The 22,714-nt window shown below is 43.2% G+C and overlaps 2 protein-coding genes and 1 long non-coding RNA gene across 6 annotated transcripts; 1 reads left to right on the top strand and 2 right to left on the bottom strand.

The window, feature by feature from the left end:
- Window positions 1–1,723: 1,723 nt before the first annotated feature.
- LOC120641385 lies at window positions 1,724–3,109 on the bottom strand. The gene is made up of 3 exons (XR_005662248.1): window positions 3,026–3,109; window positions 2,777–2,880; window positions 1,724–2,200 (listed from the first exon to the last, which is right to left on the bottom strand). It is a non-coding gene; the product is annotated as an uncharacterized LOC120641385 (long non-coding RNA).
- A 4,663-nt stretch (window positions 3,110–7,772) lies between these two features.
- Window positions 7,773–12,775, bottom strand: LOC120641390 (protease Do-like 9). Its single transcript, XM_039917483.1, has 9 exons — window positions 12,168–12,775; window positions 11,687–11,886; window positions 11,371–11,551; window positions 10,712–10,903; window positions 9,953–10,185; window positions 9,042–9,143; window positions 8,897–8,947; window positions 8,633–8,737; window positions 7,773–8,276 (listed from the first exon to the last, which is right to left on the bottom strand). Exons 1-9 carry the CDS (start codon window positions 12,718–12,720, stop codon window positions 8,178–8,180), a joined length of 1,716 nt encoding a protein of 571 aa, XP_039773417.1. The 5' UTR covers window positions 12,721–12,775; the 3' UTR covers window positions 7,773–8,177.
- Window positions 12,776–13,929: 1,154 nt separating this feature from the next.
- On the top strand, window positions 13,930–21,221 carry LOC120641396 (ATP-dependent DNA helicase PIF1-like). Of its 4 annotated transcripts, none has more exons than XR_005662262.1 (7): window positions 13,930–14,310; window positions 15,110–15,178; window positions 19,541–20,149; window positions 20,262–20,376; window positions 20,448–20,514; window positions 20,596–20,790; window positions 20,935–21,221. XR_005662262.1 is itself a non-coding variant. In XM_039917495.1 (5 exons), the coding sequence occupies exon 1, from the start codon at window positions 18,844–18,846 to the stop codon at window positions 19,975–19,977; it is 1,134 nt and encodes a 377-aa protein (XP_039773429.1). In that variant the 5' UTR covers window positions 18,792–18,843; the 3' UTR covers window positions 19,978–20,149; window positions 20,262–20,376; window positions 20,448–20,514; window positions 20,596–20,790; window positions 20,935–21,221. The 4 variants fall into 4 exon arrangements, 2 of the variants coding, with proteins under 2 accessions (XP_039773429.1, XP_039773434.1); XR_005662263.1 differs by having other exon boundaries at window positions 13,945–14,310; window positions 20,029–20,149; XM_039917495.1 differs by lacking the exons at window positions 13,930–14,310; window positions 15,110–15,178 and having other exon boundaries at window positions 18,792–20,149.
- Window positions 21,222–22,714: the final 1,493 nt, after the last annotated feature.

The raw sequence follows: 22,714 nt of genomic DNA on the forward strand, positions 1-22,714 counted from the left end.
TTGTCTCTCCTTCCACAAGTTACTTGGTGCTGACTTTTGCTCTAGCCTGGCATTGGTGGTTGCTCCCTTGTTATATGAGGCTGACTTCTGAAACTTGGTCTTTGCTTCTGTCCAAAATTTTCTGCTGAATCTTGGCTAACATTATAGCCTTGGTCATTTTGTCAGGAACCCGAATTTGGACTACAGCACTGATGTCATGTTTCAATCCTTTCAGAAACTGTGAAACAAAAAACTCCTCATCATACCCATGGTTGTGCATACAAATTTGGTATTGGAGTGACTCAAATTCAGTAACAAATTCCTCCACTGTACCAGTCTGTTTGAGCTCTAAGAGTTGACTCAAGGCATCTCTATAATCACAATACCTAAATTGTGTCTCTACAGCTGAGATAAAAGATTCCCATGTACCCAGACCATACTGTGCCTTGTACACTTGCTCTGTGCTCATGGGGAGCACCTTGATCCACCAGAATCTGAGCGACCGCGTGCGCGGTTGAATCCACCTTTTGGTTCAGGATCTGCTGCTCCTTCCCGAGGTTGTCGACGGCTTGTGTAGTCGACTCCACCTAAGCGCGGAGCTGCTGCTGAGTGCGACCCAGATCTGTCACCCGTGCGAAGATGAGATCAAGACTCTCCATGACCTGCTCCCAGCGCTCATCGTTGTGATGCGCAGTCTGAGCCATGGCGTCGAGCACGAACTGGGTCTGCGCGGATGGTTTAGGAGACGTTGTGATGCCCGCTCCGCAAGTCGACCCAAGCGAGAAAGGAATTACGGGCAGCAATTCCGTCGCAGATCGCGGACGGAATCACACAATCCCCACCAAATCGATTGCTCAGATCAAGACCGACGGGATGCCGCGGACAACACGAACCAGGACTAGGAAAACAGAGTTCGCCGGATCCTCGCGCTAAACCTAAGCGGCTAGAAATAGTCTGGGGACGGCGGCACCAGAGTGGCTAACCGACGTGTGGCGTGGAAGCCGAAATCGCGATGATCTCGGCGAAACTGGTCGCTCAAGCCAAGGAGGCGGCAGACCGGAGCGAGGAACACAACGGCGAGGGAGGAAGCAACGGTCGGAGGAACGCTGAATCTGATACCACCTGTCACACCCTTGGCCGGTGGCGTGTCGCCGGCGACGTGAGATAGACCCGCGGAATCGAAACAGGGGATAACTTGGGGAGGAGGAAGAACCTCTAACCCCTTCACGATTTCAATTTCAAATTCAATTACAACTTGAGTTTCTCTTCCTGGACTCTGGCTTAATAAGCCGATTACAGCTGCCCCTTGGGCCCCACAAGCTCACGTGTGCCACACGCAGTTGGACAGCTCACGCCGTTAATCCTCCTACTGCTTCCCGCCCATCTCGTTGCCGGCGTGACATAGCCTCCTGAATTACGCACTGGATCCAATGTTTACAATAAAACCCCTGAATTTGATCACGATCAACAAATGCGATCTATTTAGGGAGTTTTATGTAAATATTAGGATCATGATGCATTTAAGGAGGTCATATATCAATATTGTTATGAGCTTAGAGGGTTTTCTGTAAAATGTATTGAGTACAGTCTTCCCTTCTCTCCGTCGGCCTCATTCTTCTCCCTCCCGCATGCCCGCGCCGCAGCGATCGCCATGGCTCCTCCCGCCCGCCAACGCAAAATAAACCTAAATACCTAATGCCTTTCTAGCTAGACTTAACAAAATATGACATTCGAACAATTCATCTAAAAGAAACTTTAACAATCAGCTTGATTGCTTGAAAGTATCTCTGCTACGACTAGAATATCACATACCTGTGCTCAAGACAAGCAAAAACTCGAATGTTGCTACGGATTCTGACATGGAATCATGGGATAAGCTAGTAGCTAACAGATAATACGACGAGATCAGATTCACAAAAGCTTTGACTTCGCCATGACAGAACAAAATCTTATTGTCTCTTTGGCCTCCGTCGAACTGCCTAATTCAGAGGGAGAGCTAACCGCACCAGCAGTGCACCATGCTTAAGCAGACTAGTTTCAATCATCTACATCTACTGATTAATAACCAAAGGTGCAGATATACACATGTGCAACAAGCACATTCAGACTTCAAGCTTCACGAACTTGTGGTCATTCTCCTGATATTTCGTCATGTATAAGACCCTCCTCTTCAATCATTCAGGATTTGAAGCATAGCATTTTCCTTCCACAGAAAATGTCCCTGCAATCGTAATACCACGTCAGCAAGAAATTACTTCATTTCTAAAACAAACCAGATGTGTCCATTTAAGAGCAAGTAATCCTAGAAAACAATGATGTTTCATAAAAGCAATGACAAGCATAGAAGATCACAGAGATAAAACACCGAGCAGACGGCTGAGATATAAACTACAGTGCCAATCCAGATATACTAGTATAAAAATCAGTGCCAATCCTGGTATACTATTGTAGTCACAGTGGACTAAGAGTACATGCTTTTGCATATTCACTTATTTAGTGGACAAATTCAGCAGCCACTAGTCCTCAGTATAAAAATGTACAAGTAAATATATTTCATCTCAAGAAAAATACTAAAACATTTGGAGGACTACTAACTAAATGAGTAGACTCCTCTTAAATGATAAATTATGATTGTAGACATTGGCTAAGGAAAACTACGTTCATCATGTCGATTCAGGGAGCAAAAAGAAATATCTTTTGCAACCTATGTTAAAAACAAGAATAAAAATGATGTCTATTTCAGTAGGTCATACAGTTTCCATGAAAAGCAATCGTAACAAAAGATGTGTTTACTTACATCATGGAACATCCTTTGCGTGATTTCTTTTTCTTCTTTTCTCTTAGTTTAGTTGGAGGCTGGATTACTACCTTGATGGCAGCATCAAACACAGCTTTGACATTCTACATATCAGTGAAATATTTCAATGTATAAGCCGATTGTCTAGATGCATCTGTGAGCTACAAGATCATGGTACAAAGAAAGGAAAAATGCTAGAGCAAGCACACACGGTCCCCTACTCCCCTTACAACAACTTTATGCCTTTACCTGCTGTGTCTTTGAGCTGCACTCAATGTAATACATAGCACCAATTTGTCTACGAAGTTCCTCCCCCTGCAAGGTCACGAAAAGTTCTTTAAGGTTTTCTTTTGAACGATGCCATATATATCTCTTAAATGCGTAGTACATTAAACCTAGTACCATGCTTATCATCAAACAATTAATTAATTTGTGATTTTTAATGCTGCAAGAGATATTCCAACTTGTGCAAAGGTGCCCAATAATTTGTGCAAGTTAATGCTCATTTCACCAAATGGAGGGCTCGGGTATCTCGTTAAGATATTGGAGGTGACGGGAGCTGATACAGAATTTGCAGCCGCCGTCCCTCTTTCAACTGTCAACTAATCTCCACACAGAAAAGGTTCAACTAATCCACTAGAAGCTCTTAGGCACAAGTTGGAGGAACTCTTCTCCGTTTGGTGATGTTTGTGCCCTTTGTTCTTCTTTTCTTCAAGAAATGGGCGTTCATAAAGCAGATTATTATGTTCAGGATGCTATGTTTTGCAATTGAAGCAAAGAAACTTACACCCTTGTACAACACATAAAGAGGAAAGGCGGAAAAGGGAAAATAAAAGGTAACACATCCACCAAAACCAACTATTATAACTTTCGCTAATTCGGTGTCACTAAATTTTTTTGCTGAAACAGAAATTGAACGTCACCTGGAAACGTGATTTCTTGTTTCTTTCCCAACCCAATCTATGTATGTTGCCCTATGAGTTATTATGCGCACTAATTAAGGTTGAATCGCTTGGTTTACATCAGATATTGACCGCATATTTAGTCTTGCATTGGATCCAACAACTCAAAGCAATTCGAAACGAAGTACCAGGTCCCCTACCTGGCCTAGCTTGCTCAGCGTTTGCACGGGTTGATCTTGTTCTGCCATTTTGCGTCTTATTGTATCGTTTTCCCCTTGAATGTGTACCACCCCGGCCCGCTGTACACACCATGATTGCATCCTTCTATTGATCAAATCATTTGTAAATGAGACCTTCATTATTACTAAAGTTTCGCTCGTACTACAGAAAAGCTGTTCACGAATCATGACATCTTGTTCCTTTCCCCTTCATTTCCGACTCACCTCTCACGAAAAGAGAGTGGTGTCTTCATAAAGCACAATTTTTCAAGGTCGTGTCATGGGATTAAAAATAACTTGCACGGCATTACGAAGTCAAATCATGACAAAAGCATGCGTTCACCAATTTACAAGGTCAGATCATCATGACAGAAAAAATAGGCCCCCCCCCAAGTTACTGGCTTTTGTCACGAGGCGGTGGCGTGTCCCTTACGGGGATCGCAGGTTGACAGTGGCGCTAACAATAATCAGGTGTGGACAAGTACAGCCACATCAGCAAGAAGATTGTAAAACCCCAAACGCCAGATTGATCTTTTGTGTTCTGTCTGTCTGTCAGTAGTAGGACTCCGTTTTATCTTTTGCTGGTACACGTACACTGAACTCGCAGCATTTTCCGAGCAAATCCCAAGGATCAAGTTTCTTTAGTATATAACTGCGTATGTGTGCAAAGCATCTTTCTCAGCCTCGCAAAAGGATAAAAATCGCTTCATGTTGCTGCTGCACGGCGACAAATAGCACCAGACGCCGCCTCAAATGATGGCAACGTGGGCGCTCGATTTCCTTAATGCAGGGTGCGCCCTGCCACTGTCACGGTGCACGCTCCCTTGTTCGGTCCCCCGGCCACCTTGATTAAGATGAACGAAAAAAAGGTTTTGGCTCTACGTGCCAGGTGGTGTTCTTCGCAGATCGGCAGCGGCATCTGTTGACGCGTGAGTCCCCAAACCGCCACCATGGCTAATCAGCCCGAGGTGCAGATTGATGATGCCCATTTGTAATCATGGTCCATGATTCACCGGCGGCGGCGTCCTCTTCTCCGGCCATTCCTTCGTTGCCAACGCCCGGCTGATGCTCAGGCAATAATCAAAAGTTCAGAACAAGAATTGTACAGAGATGTTTGCTTTAGAAAGGAGCAAAAAGGAGTAGTTTGTTGCGGAAAGAACAAAGATTGTTTGTTGACTGGTGAAAGAATGCCGAAAGCTGTCCTCCTAATGCAAGATTTGCCGCACTTATTACTACTAGTACTTGATTCCAGTTCACACGATCTTTTAGCAGCTAACTAGCATCATTGACACAGCTCACATCCGATCATTACACTTGGTAGCAAAGCTTGGCCCAAGTGGCCTATACTTTTATTCTGAAGAATTAAGTGGGTATATAACTATATACTTCTGGTGTCTCTTCACGCAGCAGCAGATCAGAGGCCGGCTCGGCTGATCGAGCTTGGCGGTCGACTGGTCGAGTTCGGTGAAGGCTTCCAAGGCAAGCATGGCCACGCCACCCAACCCCCTTCATTGATTCGTTCGTTCGCAGCAACTTCCCGTAACGCGGCAGCCGGCAGGCAAAAATCCTCTGCTCTCACCATCAGACCACGCCACCTGCCCACCTCAACGTAACGTCCTCCTTGCTGGCGCGCGCCATTCACTGCGGCATCACGCGTGCACGGCGGAGCGGGCGCGACGAGGAGGCGGAGTACGTGACAGCGTCACGTGCCCAGCCGCGCGCGGCGCGTGCCGAGGCCGGATCAAACCAGACCCCACCACGTACCCGTCGACCCGGGCCGAGCCCGAGCAGAGCGCGCTGACGACGACCGGCGCGGGTCCGCGGAAGACGCCGACGGCGCGCGCCGCCGCCACCCATCCCACCCCATGCCGCTGCTTGCTACCACCAGCGCGGCACACGTACCCGCCTCCGGCCTGCCCCAGCTACCAGCAGCAGCGCTCGAGTAACTGCTCGCGCGTACGCGTACGGCGGCCGGCTGGCCGGCCCCGGCTGCGCTCGCTCGCGCCGCCGCTCCTCTCGTCGCGTCGACCTCATCCGTGCGGCGCCGAGGGGGACGGACGCCTCGGCGGGGCAGGCAGGCAGCTCGCAGCTTGCCTGGCTGGTCACGCCCACGTGACGTTTGTTTCCTTCCTCCGCTTTGTCCCCCCGCCTCGGCGTGGTGCCGGCCCGGGCTCGCGTGGCGGCATGCGCGCGACGGGGCACGGTTGGCGCGACGCGTCTAGTTTATGGCCCGGCGCGCCTAGGAATGTAGGACGTGTTGGTCCGACGCGACCTCTGGGACGCCGCCGTGGTAGCAGACTAGCAGTAGCTGCCGCTTGCCAGCGCCATCGAGAGGGCAGAGAGAGACGGAGAGGGTAGAGAGGGAGAAGGGAGTTACGTCGCCGATGCACGGCGCGGCCTGTGAATTCATTCACGGGCTCGTCGCCGGTTGGCCCGCGGCCTACGCCACGCTCCTCCTCCTCGACTTTAAGGTCGAGGAACGAAGTGAAGGAGGGCAGGACGCCGCTCGCCGGTTGGCGCGTGAGCCTTTTTACGAAGGGGAAAGGCTACCGGAAATTGAATCCGGAGTTTGAAATCGGTTGCTTCCGGTGTAGTAGAGAGGAGCCGTCAATTCTACCGGTACGGTTTGGGAAAAAAAACGGCCCATGTTACTACCCGGTGCTGGTAGATCTCGCTTTTATCGCTCCAGCGTCTAGACTGTAGACTATAGTACTACGACATTGAAACTTTTGAAAAATATCTGTGCAATGCGGAACGCTACTGAGAGGATGAGAGATCGACTAAAATCCCTGGGGTTTTCAATTTGTTCACAGCCAAGTTGGGAGTCCCCTGCTTCAGCTTCACCCATGTATTCCGTTTCAGGATGAACTCGGCCACCCGATCGAGCATGCCATTGCGTGGTGCCAGTACGGAATGAACCCATCTGCACCCGGCCACCGGACCTTACCCGTCAACCATTTCGACATCCAAAGGCGGTTGCGATTTGCGAAGCACAGCAGCGGCAGGATGGCCCGTCCCGATCCTGGGATTTCCTTTCCAAAAGGCACGCGTCAATCAGCAGCAGGAACTAACGGCTCACCAACGAACGAGGGCACCACATGTGCCGTGTTTGGTAAACGCTCTTGTCAAGATTTCACAAAACAACGAACTTTCGCATGGAGTACTAAATGTAATTTATTTGCAAAACTTTTTCAGGGTTGGATGTAATTTTTTGAGATGAATCTAATGACAATAATTAATTGATGATTTGCTACAGTAACCATCCTCTAATCACGCGGTTAAAGGCCTCATTAGATTCGTCTCGCGATTTACACGGGGTTGTGGAGGTGGTTTTGTAATTAGACTTCGTTTGCTATTCTAAATTAGTGGTCAAAGGGCCAAAAAATTTCCGCGAAACTTTTTACACCCTCAACCAAACATGGCCTCCCTGCCCTGCCCTGCCCAATGAGACTTAGCGCATCTGGATAGCTCCTCCAAAAGACATTTATTTCAAAAAAAAAGACATCGGAACCGGACGGACTACCAACCAAGCAGACCAGGCAAGCATAGTGCGAGAGGGAGGCAAAGTGAACGCTCGGCTTCGCCCTTCAGCGGAATAACGGTTACGGGCTTACGGCCGTGGCAAACGCATGAACGGGAAGGTGGCAGGGGCCCAATTGCGGAGAATCCAAATCTCCTCACCGCTTGGGCTGGAAACAACTGCTCATCTCTTCCATACCGATCGAGAGGACAACTACGGCATGACAGAGACAAAGCAGACGCGCCGAAGCAAATAAATGCCCAAGCAAACAAAATGTTGGGTACACGGGGCTACTGAAACAACTTTCTGTAGTCGATCCACGAACTGAGCTACTGTACTCAAAGCACAAACGAGAATGAACTGACAATGCGAAAAACTGATATGCTATAGCATCATAGTGTGATTTCTTTTCTCATTCCCTTACCAATATGATGTAATTATATAATGAAATAATGGAAGAAAAACTTCACCTCTTACTAGCTACTATCGTCTTTCATGGCGACTCTGCTGGTAACAACTCCAGCTTAGTTAACTGACGATGACACTCCCTCCGAGCCTTCAATGATGGATGGCGCAGCTAAGACGCCAGTCTGTTCTTTGGCACCAAGAACCCCTCAAAAAACATTTCATTCATAGAATGGGGTTTCTTCGTCTCTTTGTCACGGACTGGGCACTATGCTACGCTAATAAATTCAACCAAATTTTAGGCCCAAGCTTTTGGGCCACCTAATGGCCCAGGGCTGCATCATGCCATGCCCCGGTTAGGCCTTCAGGTCATCCGACATGGCAGAAGGTATACAGTGCGTCGTCAGAATGTCCTGGGTAGCAGCCTTTGCAGTTTTTGTCTCCAGGACAACAATCTGTCAAATCATATAATGGTTAATAAACTCAAGTAATTAAAGCAACCAGTACAAAAAGGATCCTGACGATTGCTTTGGAACAGTTTTTACATCATGTGATGTGATGGCTGACTATTTATTTCAATCGTCCAGTATATGATAAGACCAGTCTAGCTGTCTATAAGGCCAAATTGGCAAGATATATTAATTATGAAATCTACGAGATCTGAGTAATTATGAAATATCTCGGAGTGCAATTATAATTTGAGGGGGGGCCAAAGCACTTAAGGTAATGTGCATGAGCATGAGAGATGCCTTTAGCAGGAAAAAGTCGCAAAAAGAAGGGACCAAGAGGATACAAGGGACCAAGAGGATACCTGGTCATACTCCAAGTCAAACTTTAAGAATTCATCCTTGCAATTTTCCACCATGGTCACTAAGTTCTTCAAATTTTTTACAGGTTGGCCATTGAAAGCAAGAACCTGCAACATAAACAGTTTTAATCACCACAATGGAGCAGAACAAGCATTTAGGAAGAGGTCCTAGTGTGGGTGGCTAGATTCAAGCCTCCAGCAACAATATATCTGCAGGAAATTGTTCGAATGACATGCTAGTGACAGATAACAGGAAACATTTATTACCTGGGTATTGACAATTTCTTCATAACCGATATTGATATCTGCCACAAGCACCTGCCCATACAGCACGCATCATCAAAATAGAAATCTAAAGAACATGGAGAAAAATGACTATTTCTCACAAAATTATTCATGAAGAACTTCAAACCTGTGATACCACCACAAGCTGTTCACCAGGTGATTCTGCCATTGCATGTAAATGCTTCACCAACAGCTTGACAGGCGCATCATATTCATAATCTTTTCCATACTGATATATAAGAAACATCAATCAGCTTAAAGGTATGGAAGATAAGCTCCTCAATTAACATTTTCACAAATAAGATTACATTCAGAGAGATGTAAGAACTAGTTGCTGAAGCATTACAATTCATAATAGGATTTAGACAATCCCGTGAGATTTTCAAAATCTTCTTGGGATGAATCAAAAGTGGCAACTAGGGAAACTTATAAGAAACTGTTCGCCAAGCATATAAATAACACTAACTGCTTCATGTGTGATTAAAATATCATCTCAAGGGGATTGCTTCGTATCATTATTTGAGTCATTAACCAGATACATGCAACTCCTGATGACCTTGGCATTCGCGCATACATCTAAGTATACATGGTGACTATCATAGCTTACACCTCTGAAACAATTGCTTGCTACTTCAACACAGATTTCCATGGGCGTGGGGCCCAGGGAATATATTAAATGCTGAATAGTTGGATCCAGGAATAAATATCAATACTGAATATTAAGCTTAAAAGATCTAAATAAAACTTCAAATCAAGGAGCTTCTCAGTGGCTGCTGGCTACATACATCAATGAGAACATGCACTGCAGCACTGATCATTGTCTAAGCATACAGCATGTAGCCACAATATACCTAAAAGTGTTTCAAGTTACCGAGTAAAGTTGAGACATCAGTTTTTGGGCTACTAGCTCTGTAGAGTATTAGACTTTCCATGAATTCAACAAATCATATTAACACTGACAACAAATGAATGATATACTATTGTTTGTTGATTCTTTAAAGCATTGCAAGCCAAATGAGGAAAGAAGCTATATAAAACCTCAGATCGAAGATATGGGACAGAGACAGCCGCAAAAACAAAGCCAGCAACAATGTAATATGATGGTGGCCTGCCCTTAACGTGTGCAGCAACTAGTCGCTTGTGAGTTGCTAGCCTTATTTTAAATTCATGAACTTTTGAGTCACGCAGAACTTTAACAAGAGCTTTCTCTCCAGTATATTTCTGAGAAACCAGGTAACTGAAGCCAATGCGCTCGCCATGCCGGAAAGGAACTGTTCACCAAAAAAATGATTAGAAACAAATTAGCATGAGAAACTCGCCATTTCTATTTCATTTGGCATAGCTTACAACAGTACTCTCAGTTTTTTTTTGTTGAACTTTGGCCATCAATATCTCTTTAAACATTTCATATGAGCTTTTGGAAACGGTATGGCTATACTGCCTTCAAAAGTAGTTTAAAAGACAAATTTTGCAGCATTTCAAACATGCATTATATTATTAATGAATGGTTAAACTAGTGTCTTGGTGACAGTGTTGCTGTCTGAAATGACAATTTATTTGTGACAAGAGGGGGTACTTCCATACACAAGCTACAATGTATGTGCGTAAGAGACAAACGCAAGTACGCAACATCTAGAGCTAGCAACACTAGAAGTACTGTACATGCAAAATTACAAAACAATAACAGTGACACGCATAGCGTATAGGTTCACGTGTGTACATCAAAATATAGTGGACTGCATGCTAAAAGTTGAATTGAAACAATATTTATTCATAAATTATGAAGTTAAGACTAACCTGTTCCATCATTGGCTATGTCAACACCATCAAAGCTAAGAATAATATCAGATGGTTTTAGGCATCCAGATTCGGGAGCAGTGGGCTCCACCCTCCTAACACGAACACCCTTTTGATCCGGTTTCATTCCCATCGATTTGCGGAGATCAGGATTCTCCATTTTCTGCCATTCGATTCCAAGTATAGGGAAGCCTAAAATAACATAATAAAGAAGATGGTGAAAACTGTCAAGGAATATGAAAATATCCAAAGAGATAAATATGAAGATCACTACTACATGGCATTACTAACGACTTAAAAATTGTCCTCATAGAATAAGTATTTATACTGTCACTTGCATAAAAAGATCATCAAGGATGATAGATAAATCAGCCGGCAGAGTGATAGTACAGGAAATCGTAATAACTAGGTGGTTCTATTTGACTAATGGCTCTAATCTGGTGATACATGATGACATTAATGGCAAACACTATAAATTAAAGTAACAGTCAAGCCTTATCAATCAGCACATTGCATGATGGCAGGCTCTACCCGAGGTGAAAACAATCCTCATTTGATACCTCATGATAATAAATAATAATGATGCAGGAATGACAACCCATTCACTTGTATACAACTATAGACTGCAGATGTCAATATCATCCAACTAGTTCCGTTACCTGTGTACTCTCCAGATTTCTCGTAGTCCTGGATGAAATGAGTAATAACTGGGGTGGGTATCACATAGCCTATATTCTCTGCATCTTCATGTTTGAGAGATTGAAAAGCTATACCGACACATTTGCCTCTATCATTAAAAGCTGGGCCACCTGAATTTCCTGAATTAATAGCTGCATCTATCTATCAATAAGACAAGGTCCATATTAGACAAGTTGGTAAGTATATAAGTTATGATTTCTCGAAAGGGCAGCTTCAGCAACATCTTTCTAAAAAGGTTTATTTGAAGCGATGATAGTTTCAGGAACAAAAAGTTACCTGCAAGCCTAGAAGTTCTGTAGAACCATGAACATATGAAAGTATTTCTATCCTCGAGACAACTCCACTTGTCACAGATATGGTATCTCCTCCAATTGGATAACCAACAACAGTTACTGCATCCTGAAGAGCTGGTAATGTTCCAAACTCGACAGGTGAAACTCCTTCCCAGAATTCATCGTCACCGACAGTTAAGAGCGCTGAGATGGATAGAACAATATCAAATTAGATAGCATAAGAAATAGAAACGATCTCAAGTTAAACTGTATGAGGTCTCGCAACATAATTTCATAGAAAAAGGCTCTAACATCCATAGATTCTTAGATAAACCTAAAGTTTCCTTTCTCTAAGAACACAACACAAGCATTATTATGCATTTGGCATTACGATTACATTGGATAAACTCAGATAAAATAAAGAAATTAACCAGAGAAAGAAATAAACAATGGAGACGGTGGCAGGAAGGATAGAGCGGACGCACCAATGTCGCACTCCGTGCCAATGGCCAGGACGGTGGCAAGGTACTTGGTGTCCGAGCCACGCTTCTTAAGCTTAACCTGGGTATAGTGCTCGACGGAGTGGGCATTGGTGAGGACACGGCGGCCGCCGATGATAAACCCGCTGCTGCTGGAGCTGTACTGCCGCTTCCGCTGCCACGGCAGCGAGAAGTTGGGCTCGGTGTGCACGCAGAACACCTTGACCACGGCGTCCATGCACGGCACCACCCGCACCACATCATCCCAGCTCGCGGGGGACGCCTCCGACACCGCCATGGCCACCGCATCGCCTCCGTTAGCAATGGGCTTCGGCTCCCCGCGGCGGGGTGGGGACGGCGGGCGCGCGGCGTCCGCGTCGGCGGGGGCCTCGTGGCGGCGCGGCTTGCGGCCCCGGTAGCCCGCCGCGGCGGGGGCGGGTGCGGGGACGGGGGCGGGCGCCGGAGAAGGGGAGGACCGGTCGGGGGAGGGCGGCGAGGCCTTGAGCTTGCGGCCGCGCCTGCGCTTGCGCTTGTTGGATGCGGAGGAAAAGTCGTCCATGGAGGCGGGCTAGGGTTTCGCGGCGCGGAGAAGGGGGCCGAACCGGGGAACTCTGAAGAGGACGAATTGACCGGCCCGGTTGGAGTATTATGGACCGGTTCGAGTCTGAGATGAATACAGCGGGCCGACCCCGGCCGGTGGCGCGTATTTCATCTTTACGGAGTACGCTTTCAGACTGGGTTTACGTAATGGTGATGTTTGGGGTTCAGAGTTTCAGACTTGAATGTCTTCGTCAGAGTTTGCTCGAGGTCTGTTCTAAGAAGAAATGTCTTCTTCAGAGTTTGCACGAGGTCTGGTCTGTTCTTAAGAAGCAAAACTGGGAGGTGTGTTCCATTCCACTATCTACAAACTTTGTAGTTGCGACTCAAGAGAGATGCGAGAGCCCTGAAGGCTGAAGCTGTATCGTGTCCAGTATAATTCAGTGTGCTGACCATGGTTCGTGCCTAACTTTGTCAGCATGGCACCGACTAATGCTTCCATTCATACTGCTCTGAAAAAGTGAGAAGGTTAATAAAACTAGGCTACTCGAGTCTTCATGTGTTTGTAATTATGGAAGCATAGGATTATTACCATGATCCTGCGTTGAAATAAATTTACGGTGCCTTAAGGACTGTCTTTCCCGGACCAATTGGACGTCTGTAGTCCAAGCAAGAAACTGTAGAGGCGATACTGGTGCCTGTCATTGTTGCCTGAATATACATACAGTTTCAACAGGCCTGCATTGTGTTTACTACCGAATCTCTAAAGAACGAAAGCAGCACCACGAGATCCAGCAGGAGATTGGGCCACATCACTGCTATTTTAGCACCGTCGGATCTTGCATCGACGATCAAAATCAAGCACAGAGCATGTAGAGTCGAGTCGGAGATTCTCGACCTTTCACGATACCTGTCGGCAGCACACACCCCTTAACTTCCTCATCGATTCATCTCTGGCTCTATCCGCATCACTCCGAAAAACAAATCCCCAGCCAGCCAACGCTCCTGCGCTGCGCCCCTTCTGCGATCTTCGCCCACGATCGACTCCATCCATTGACTCTACATATAAGCAGGTAACTACGTATCCGAAATCCTTTCCGATTCTTCGTGGCTTTCTTCCCCCTCATCTCTCTCTAATCTATAACGGCGGCCGCCACCTCGCAACCGTGCGCCAGCGGCCGTACCGCACCCTCCTCCTGCGTCGCACTCACCGAGCACGGCGGTCTCCTCACTGCGCCACTTCCTCCCCTCCTGCGTCGCACCGTCCTCGCCGGGCATGGCCGCCTCCACGCCGCGCCATCCGGCACTGCGCCTCCGGCAAGCCCTCGCCACGCGGCGCCCCTCCTCCGCCCGCCAGCCTCCCTCATCCGTCCCCTCCCCCATCGCGCCTTCCTCCGCCTCCCCGGCGGCGCCGCTCCTGGGGGCGCTGTCTGGGCGCCAGCGCCGGGGACTGGTGCCTGGAGGCTGGGGCCTAGCGCCTCGTCCCCCACTCCAACCAGTGGATGCGGCAGCCTCCCCCAGGCAAGCTAGGCAGCACCCTCACTCCATGCCCTGGTGCTTGCTCCAGTGCTCCTGCGAGAGCAACCAGATTGCCATTCGAGAGAACCTTCAGGTTGGTCGGGGTTGAATTTGGCTTTATCAATTAATTCCAGCTGCATCTTTGATGTGGATTTAGCTTGTTGGATGAATCACATGACATGTTTCTACTTTGTGTGAGAGCAAACAAACGCCATGGCACATTGCACAGCCACATTGCCTTTCTGCCTTCAACAAAATGTGTAGCCCTTAGCACCGTAAGTTCCATAGTCCTGTTCAATGGCATTGACGTTGGACCTCAAGCTGGTTTAGCTTAACAATACTGCAGCTGAAGTTTATTTTTTTTAACAAAAATTCTTCAACCAAACCTGAAGCCTCAAGCCTCCACCTCTCCCCTCTGTAACTTACCTGATGTCAAGTTCGTCATCTGCTCACAGTGCCTGTCATAGTGTAAAAGCAGATGCACACCATGTGCTCAACAAATTGCCTATGAAGAAGTACAAATATCTAAAGCATGTGAATGACGGCCTGTTTGGGATTGCGAGAGGGTGGTAGGAGCTACCGCCTATTCGAATCAACTGAATGACGTATGTCCTCCTTGAGAGCAATGACTGCTCAGATCTTAAGGCGTGGCCTATGGCTGCTGATTTGTACTGTAGCTGAGGCTTATTTCGCAGAAACTTTCAACTACTCCCATGCTTATTTGTCAATGTAGCCTCCTTAAAAGAATTATGTATCATGATGTAGCTCTCTATCCGATATATGTGTGTCATGTTGGAATGTTTAAGTAACCATGATATGACATTCCTCCTGTAGTGAAAAGACTATCTGAGAATTTTTTACAAATATATTTCTTACCACTATCATTCATGCAGGATAAAGAGCTACAAAAAGTACTAAAAGTGAAAAGAGGTACAAAAGAAGTAACAATCAAATTCCAAAAGGTATGTACCCACCATATGTATTAATTCTGTCAACATGATTATAATTGCATTACTACTGCCAATACATTTAATAATAAATGAGATAAGTAAATATCCTTTATCTAAATTCAATTAGTACGACATTCAGAATAACTAATTATTTTTGCATTTTATTTTCTTTTGCATTATTATTGTTCCATCATCACATTTTACCCATTGTGTCATTCACATTTACTAATTTTTCGTTTATTTCCTACTATGTACTAATTGTGTCATGTATTATTCATAAATAGAAATGGGCAAAAGACTGTATCAATCTGATCAAGAACTTAGTACCAGCCATAATAAAAGACATAAACAAATATGTTCTATCGACAATACAAATGTGAATAAAGAAATATCAAAAGATATGACACGAGCAAAAATAGAACAAAGAAAATGAAAGATAGAAGAAAGGAAACAAAATCAAATTATACAAGAAGTTACAAAACGAAGATGCCTGCAACATGACCGAAAACATGCGTACTTGTCTTCACCTCATGGTATGGTATACTTCTCATCTGAACAAAGAAAGAGACATATGAGCAAAGATCCTATTTGGGAATACCTAAATATACCTGCAAATATTGCAATGCAATATTTTGGTTCGAGGAATGCAACAAATATGATACCGAACGAGGCCATGGAGAAATATTGTACTCCAATTGTTGTAAATATGGAAGAATCAAAATACCACCATTCAAAGAACCCCCTGAATTTCTAAAAAGATTATTGGACCACAAAGGAGATGGATACTCAAGACATTTCCTACAAAAGATACGTCAATATAATAGCATGTTCGCTTTTACATCAATGGGAGGTAATATTGACAAAACTATAAACCAAGGAGAAGGCCCATATGTATTTCGAATAAATGGCCAAGTACACCATCGTATAGGATCACTTTTACCCGAACCAAATAAAATTCCCAAGTTTGCTAAACTATATATCTTTGATACAAAAAATGAAATGCAAAATAGAATACGGGCTATATCTAAAGAAGATCCTGATGCAGCTGACCTTAACCCGGATATAATAAGAGGATTACAAAAAATGCTTGATGAGCATAATCCATTGGTAAAAATATTCCGGCATGCACGCGATCTACTTGAACGACATGGAAATATAGATGTTAGTATTAGAATCATAGGTGCTAATAAAGGAGATCCAGTACAATATGAAATGCCACATCCAGAAGAATTAGCAATGTTAATAGTAGGTGATGTGACACTTGAGAAATATGAACGAGATATTATTGTTACTAATCGAAATAGGGGACTACAACGGATATCCATATTTCACCCTGCATATTTGCCATTGCAATATCCATTGCTATTTCCATATGGAGAAAGAGGCTATCAGCTTGGTATATGTTATCATGATGCTACAACAATTCAAAGAGGTAAAAAGAAGAGGAACAAGGTAACCCTTATTTATGCTATGGCCGGTTATCGAAACAAGTGATAGTAGATGCACGAGCAATGGAGGATGAAGATAGACTTCAATTTATTGCAAGAAATCAAGAAAAACTAAGAGCTGAATATATTCAAGGAATATTTGATGCAATAGGAAAAGAGATGACACAAGCAAATCAAATAGGAAAAAGAGTATTTCTACCTTCTAACCATGTTGGCTGCAAACGTTATGTGATATAAAATTACCATGACGGCATAGCAATATGTCACGTGTATGGACCACCAGATCTTTTCATAACATTCACATGTAATTCTAAATGGCCAGAAATAACTTCAACAATCTTGGAAAGCGAACATCCTAATGATAGACCTGATATTATAGTTCGTGTATTCCATATGAAACTACAACAATTACTAGAAGACATACGGTCTGGCTCGATCTTTGGTCCTATATCAGCAATACTATATTCTATAGAATTCCAAAAAAGAGGATTACCTCATGTTCATATCTTAGTTTGGTTAGATAAAAAAGGAAATGAAATAACAACCGATATAATAAACACTTGGATATCTGCTGAAATACCTGATCCTATAAAAGATCCTTTAGGATACATACTTGTATCTGAACACATGATGCACGGACCATGTGGAGAAAAAAATTGGAATTGCCCATGTATGAAAAACGGAAGATGCTCGAAATTCTATCCTAAGGAATTTCAAGAAGAGACCAATTTTACAGATACAGGTTTCACATTGTATCGAAGACGAGACACAGGTATATACATACGTAGAGATAATCACAACTTAGATAATAAATGGGTTGTTCCTCACAATATACAACTTCTCAAAAAATACCAAGCACATATAAATGTGGAATATGTAAATAAAAGCAAAGTCCTAAAATATTTATGCAAATATGTAAACAAGGGTCCGGAGCAAGCACATATATTTTTTGAACAAATAAAGAAGGGACAAGATACCCCAGTAAATGAACAAACCAAAGACATCGATGAAATTAAAGAATATTTGGATTGTAGATATATATGTGAACAGGACGCACTATGGAGATTACTTGGATATGAGATACACTACCATTGGCCACCGGTTGAAAGACTACCTGTTCATCTACCACTAATGAACTTAACTAAAATAAAGAAAGATGCTAAATTAAGTGATATTATCAATGATCCAAAGAAGCAAAAAAACTATGCTTACAGAATGGTTTGTTACAAAGAATACGACGAAGCTAAAGAACTTACATATTGTGAGTTCCCACTCAAATGGAGATGGGATGAAACAAATAAGAAATGGATCAAACGTCAACACGGATTTAAAATAGGAAGATTATACTATGTCAACCCAGCAGAAGGTGAACGATTTTACCTGCGCATTCTCTTAATGACAGTGAAAGGAGCAACTAGCTATGCTGATCTACGGACATATAATGGTATAGTATACGAGACCTTCAAAGAAGCATGTGCCGCACGGGGATTACTAAATGATGACAACGAGTGGTATAATACATTTGAAGAAGCTACTAAGTGGGCAACACCATCACACCTTCGAAACTTATTTGCAACAATGCTTACATTTTGCGAGTTAAAAGATGAAAGAGAGTTCTTTGATAGAAATTGATGTAAAATGGTAGATGATATTGAACATCAGCTAGCACAAAAATATTATCCGATTAAATATGTTCCTAATGAAATTGAGCTCCAAAATCTGTTACTCCAAGAATTGGAACAAATATTTTGTAGAAATGGGCAAAACATACATAACTATAACCTTCCATATAGATCACAATGCTCCAAAGTAGACATCCACAATCAATTAATTCAAGAAGAATTGTGTTACAATGTGCAACATCTAGAAGAAGAGGCAAACAAATTATACTCTCAGTTAAATAAAGATCAAAAAGTTGCTTTCCATCAAATAGTACAGAGTGTTCTAGATAATAAACCAAAATTTTACTTCGTATCTGGTCATGGAGGAACCGGAAAAACTTTTTTATGGAACACAATTGTATCATATCTAAGAGCACAAAAGAAAATAGTGCTGACAGTTGCATCATCAGGAGTAGCTTCTTTGTTACTCCCTAATGGTCGCACAGCTCATTCAAGATTCCGAATACCTATTGATATAGACGAGATGTCCATATGTGACATAAAACGAGTCACAAAACTCGCTAAACTACTCATTGACACTTCCCTTGTAATATGGGATGAAGCTCTAATGACAAATAAACAATGTTTCGAAGCATTTGATAGATCTTTAAGAGATATAATGTCTGAGTCCACAAAAGAAGCTTCTGATATACCATTTGGAGGAAAAGTTGTTGTTCTTGGTGGAGATCCAAAACAAATACTTCCTGTTATAGAAAATGGCTCGAAATCACATATTATAAGTGCCTCAATTGTTAAATCATATCTATGGAAACATGTAACTACTATATATCTTATGGACAACATGCGACTCAAAAGAATCAACCAAAACACTTCAGAATACAAGGAAATTGAGTCTTTCAATAATTGGATATTAAGTGTTGGCAATGGAGATACCAAAGATTCAACTAATAATGATGATGGCTCAGACTCGGTGTTAGTACAAATACCAGAAGAACTACTGATCAGAACTACAGGGCACAAAATCGGAGCACTGATTCATTACACTTACCCTGATTTTCAGACTAATTTTCAGCATCCAAATTACCTCAAAGAGAGGGCTATACTGACAACTACAAATGAAATTGTCGACGAAATAAATGATTACATGATAAATATACTGCCTAACCCAGAAAGAGAATATTTAAGTGCAGATAGTATATCAAAATGTTCAGATGCAGTAAATGATGCAAATATCTTATACCCTGTTGAATACCTTAATACACTCAATGCTAATAATTATCCACCACATAAATTGCGGCTGAAAGTTGGTGTTCCAATAATGCTACTGAGGAATCTTAATCAAAGCTTAGGACTATGCAATGGAACAAGACTAATAGTAACTAGCTTAGGAGACAATGTTATCGAGGCTGAAATAATCATAGGTACACATACTGGAGAAAAAACATATATTCCAAGAATAAATCTAACAACAAAAGCATCTCATTGGCCATTTACTTTAAATCGCCGTCAATTTCCTATCAAAGTTTGCTACTCAATGACTATCAACAAAAGTCAGGGACAAACATTGTCAAATGTAGGAGTATATTTAAAGAAACAAGTATTTACACATGGACAGTTATATGTTGCATTGTCACGTGTTACAAGCAAAAAGGGCCTAAAAATACTGATTGAAAATGATGATGGATCTTGTGGATCGAAAACACAGAATATAGTATACAAAGAAATACTACAATCAATTTGAAATGAATATGCATCCACTGATTACCTTCACTTTCACTTGTTTCAAATACAGATAAATATCAGTTTGCCTTCTCAAATTGAATGAGAACTACTACAAAGGGTATGGAATTCCAAACGAAACACCAAGGAAGATCACATTATAACACCTTCATCTGTTTGTGATATACCAAAAGGTACATTTGAATATTTTTAGGATACAGCTCTTTGCAAATCTATTACTTTTACCTTAAAATTAAATCTAAATTACAGCTGTTCATCTATGCTTTCTTTGGTGTCTTCCTGCAGGTATGGAACCATAGCAGAGACAGAGAGAGAGAGAGATAGTCAGCAATACTGTTGTTGTATTGCGCATTCTAAATTACAGCTGTTCATCTATGCTTTCTTTCGTGCCTTCCTACAGGTATGTAACTTTTTGTTACTCTTTAACATGCTTACTTGGAAGCATAACTAAAAAGTTCCATGTTTCTTCAGGTATCTGTGCATACGTACCCTATCACTCGGCCATCCCGCTATGGGATCCTATTAATTCTGTGAAATGGTATGGTTCCACAGTATTGCCTCTTCTCTTGCTGTCTTTACATTCTTACAGCAATAATAATATATATATCTACTTATGCAGGGCATCTACACTTAGCTGAGACCGAGACCATGTCTGCGTTAACATTAGCTGCAAATCACAACACTAGTGGTTTTAGACTCCACTCGCTGCGTCCATGATAGATTAGAACATGTTGACGAATTCTCACTGCCTGCTCTGGTCCATGGATACACAGCTTCTCAACAGTTGCGTGAGGCGTTATGCCTTTTTGACAAGGTGGAGAACCCCAGCGTTGCACTATGAAATTTTCTTATCAGTTGTTGTGTGCCTGCTTACCATGGAGATGGTGCTTTTGTTCTTTTTGTATAGAGACATGTTTCCTAATTCGTCAACTTATCTCAGTGTTCTGAATATGTGTAGTTTTTTAGGCATGCTGAAGCCTGGGCAACAGACACATGGGTGTGCTTTAAAGGGAGAGGCTGTCAATGACTTGATACCAGCAAGCGTTCTCATTGACTTCTACTCAAAATGCAGCCTCTGGGCAGATGCCTGCCAAGCTTTTAGTGAGGTTAGGCATTATGACACAATTGTGCTCAATTCAATGATCACCGTATACTCGAACTGTGGACAGACAGAATTATGAATTCTAATTTCCATCTTAAATGTTCCTTACCATTATTTTTTAAAAAAGATTCCTTACTATTACATGTGTGCATGTCAGCTATACTGTTAGACTACTATTTCTTCAAAAAACAGTGGTCTTTCAATTATTTAACACTCTTCAAGAAACACTGGCCTTACAAATATTGAACACTGGCCCAACTTAGCTGGCGCGGCAACGCCGCGCCTCCTGTTCTAGTGACTTCTCTAAGCTTGACCCATTCCTAGTCTGTGTCAGTCTGTATTCTAAGACTAGTGACCTCATGCATGTTTCGTGCGCCAGAACAGAACTGTGGCACTATTGACACAGAATCGCGCCAACACACTCGAATATGGTAGAACGCGCGAATGATCGTCAAAACGATCAACACAGTGAAGCTCTGGGCGGACCGGTCTGACCGGTGTCGCCGACCGGTCTGACCGGTGAAGGCAGGGCTTCACAAAGACCTAGAACAGCGAGCTCGGGAGGGACTCCGTCGGAGCTCGTGAATGTAAAGTTGTCCTGAGGTCGGCAGTCCACTCAGAACGTCTTCAAACGCAGTCGAGACGAAGGAAGAAAGCAATTTAGGATTGAAAAAGGCTAGGCTTTGATAGATAAAAAGTAATGCGATTTTTTATATTGATTCGATTGGGAATAACCTCAATCGGCCTTAGCCTTTACATTTATAGGCCGGGGAAGACGTACCCCTTCACGAGTAGAATTACATGAGGACTCTTTACAAAAAACCCTAATTCTACTCGGACTGTACATACCAGACCGGTCTGACAGGTCGGCCCGACCGGTCAGACCGGTCGGCCTCGGCAAGTGCCAAATTTGGCTGTCAACATATGCCCCCCCCTTCTTTTTAGTAAGTTTACAAGCTAAAAAGCAAAACATAAGTATTCTATACAACACTAGGGCCTAATAAATACTGCTAAGGACGATTTTCATAAACCGGCCATCTTCTCTTCATGTGTTTTGCCACACGCTGGGGTAGAATTTCTTCAAGTACTTTACATTGATAGCTCTAGGTAGTCGATCTCCTTGCAACGTCTCCATCATGTAAGAATTCCCGAAGATAACTTTAACAACTCTATATGAACCCTCCCAACTTGGCCACCATTTACCAAACTTATTGCTTTTCATCCCAAGAGGCAATATCGTCTTCCAAACTAGATCTCCGACCTGAAAAGATTTATCTTTTACCTTCTTGTTGTAAGCTCTAGCAACTTGAAGCTTATCCTTCTCAATTTCCTTCCAAGCCTTTATACGCTTATCGGTCACCTCATCAATATTATCCATCATTGAATTATAATAATCAACGGCGAAAAGATCATTTTGCTTAGCTAATCTATAAGCATCCAGATTTACCTCAACAGGTAAAACGACCTCTTGACTATACACAAGCTCAAAAGGAGTAACCTTAGTAGCACCATGACGAGATATACGATGAGCCCACAATGCTTCGGATAACACTTCATGCCACCTCTTAGGATTTTCTTCTATCTTCTTCTTGATAAGTTTGATCAAAATTTTATTACTTGACTCAGCCTATCCATT

The sequence above is a fragment of the Panicum virgatum genome, chromosome 1K (assembly GCF_016808335.1).
Source record: "Panicum virgatum strain AP13 chromosome 1K, P.virgatum_v5, whole genome shotgun sequence".
NCBI classification, from domain to species: domain Eukaryota; kingdom Viridiplantae; phylum Streptophyta; class Magnoliopsida; order Poales; family Poaceae; genus Panicum; species Panicum virgatum.

What these genes read in the sequence shown, in the direction of transcription:
- LOC120641390 (XM_039917483.1), bottom strand. Translation starts at nt 12,720, where the DNA reads ATGGACGACTTTTCCTCCGCATCCAACAAGCGCAAGCGCAGGCGCGGC. An exon ending in TGGCACGGAGTGCGACATTG is followed by an intron (nt 11,887 to 12,167) that starts GTGCGTCCGCTC and finishes TATCCATCTCAG; the next exon opens with CGCTCTTAACTGTCGGTGAC. An exon ending in CAGAACTTCTAGGCTTGCAG is followed by an intron (nt 11,552 to 11,686) that starts GTAACTTTTTGT and finishes TCTTATTGATAG; the next exon opens with ATAGATGCAGCTATTAATTC.
- LOC120641396 (XM_039917495.1), top strand. Translation starts at nt 18,844, where the DNA reads ATGACAAATAAACAATGTTTCGAAGCATTTGATAGATCTTTAAGAGAT.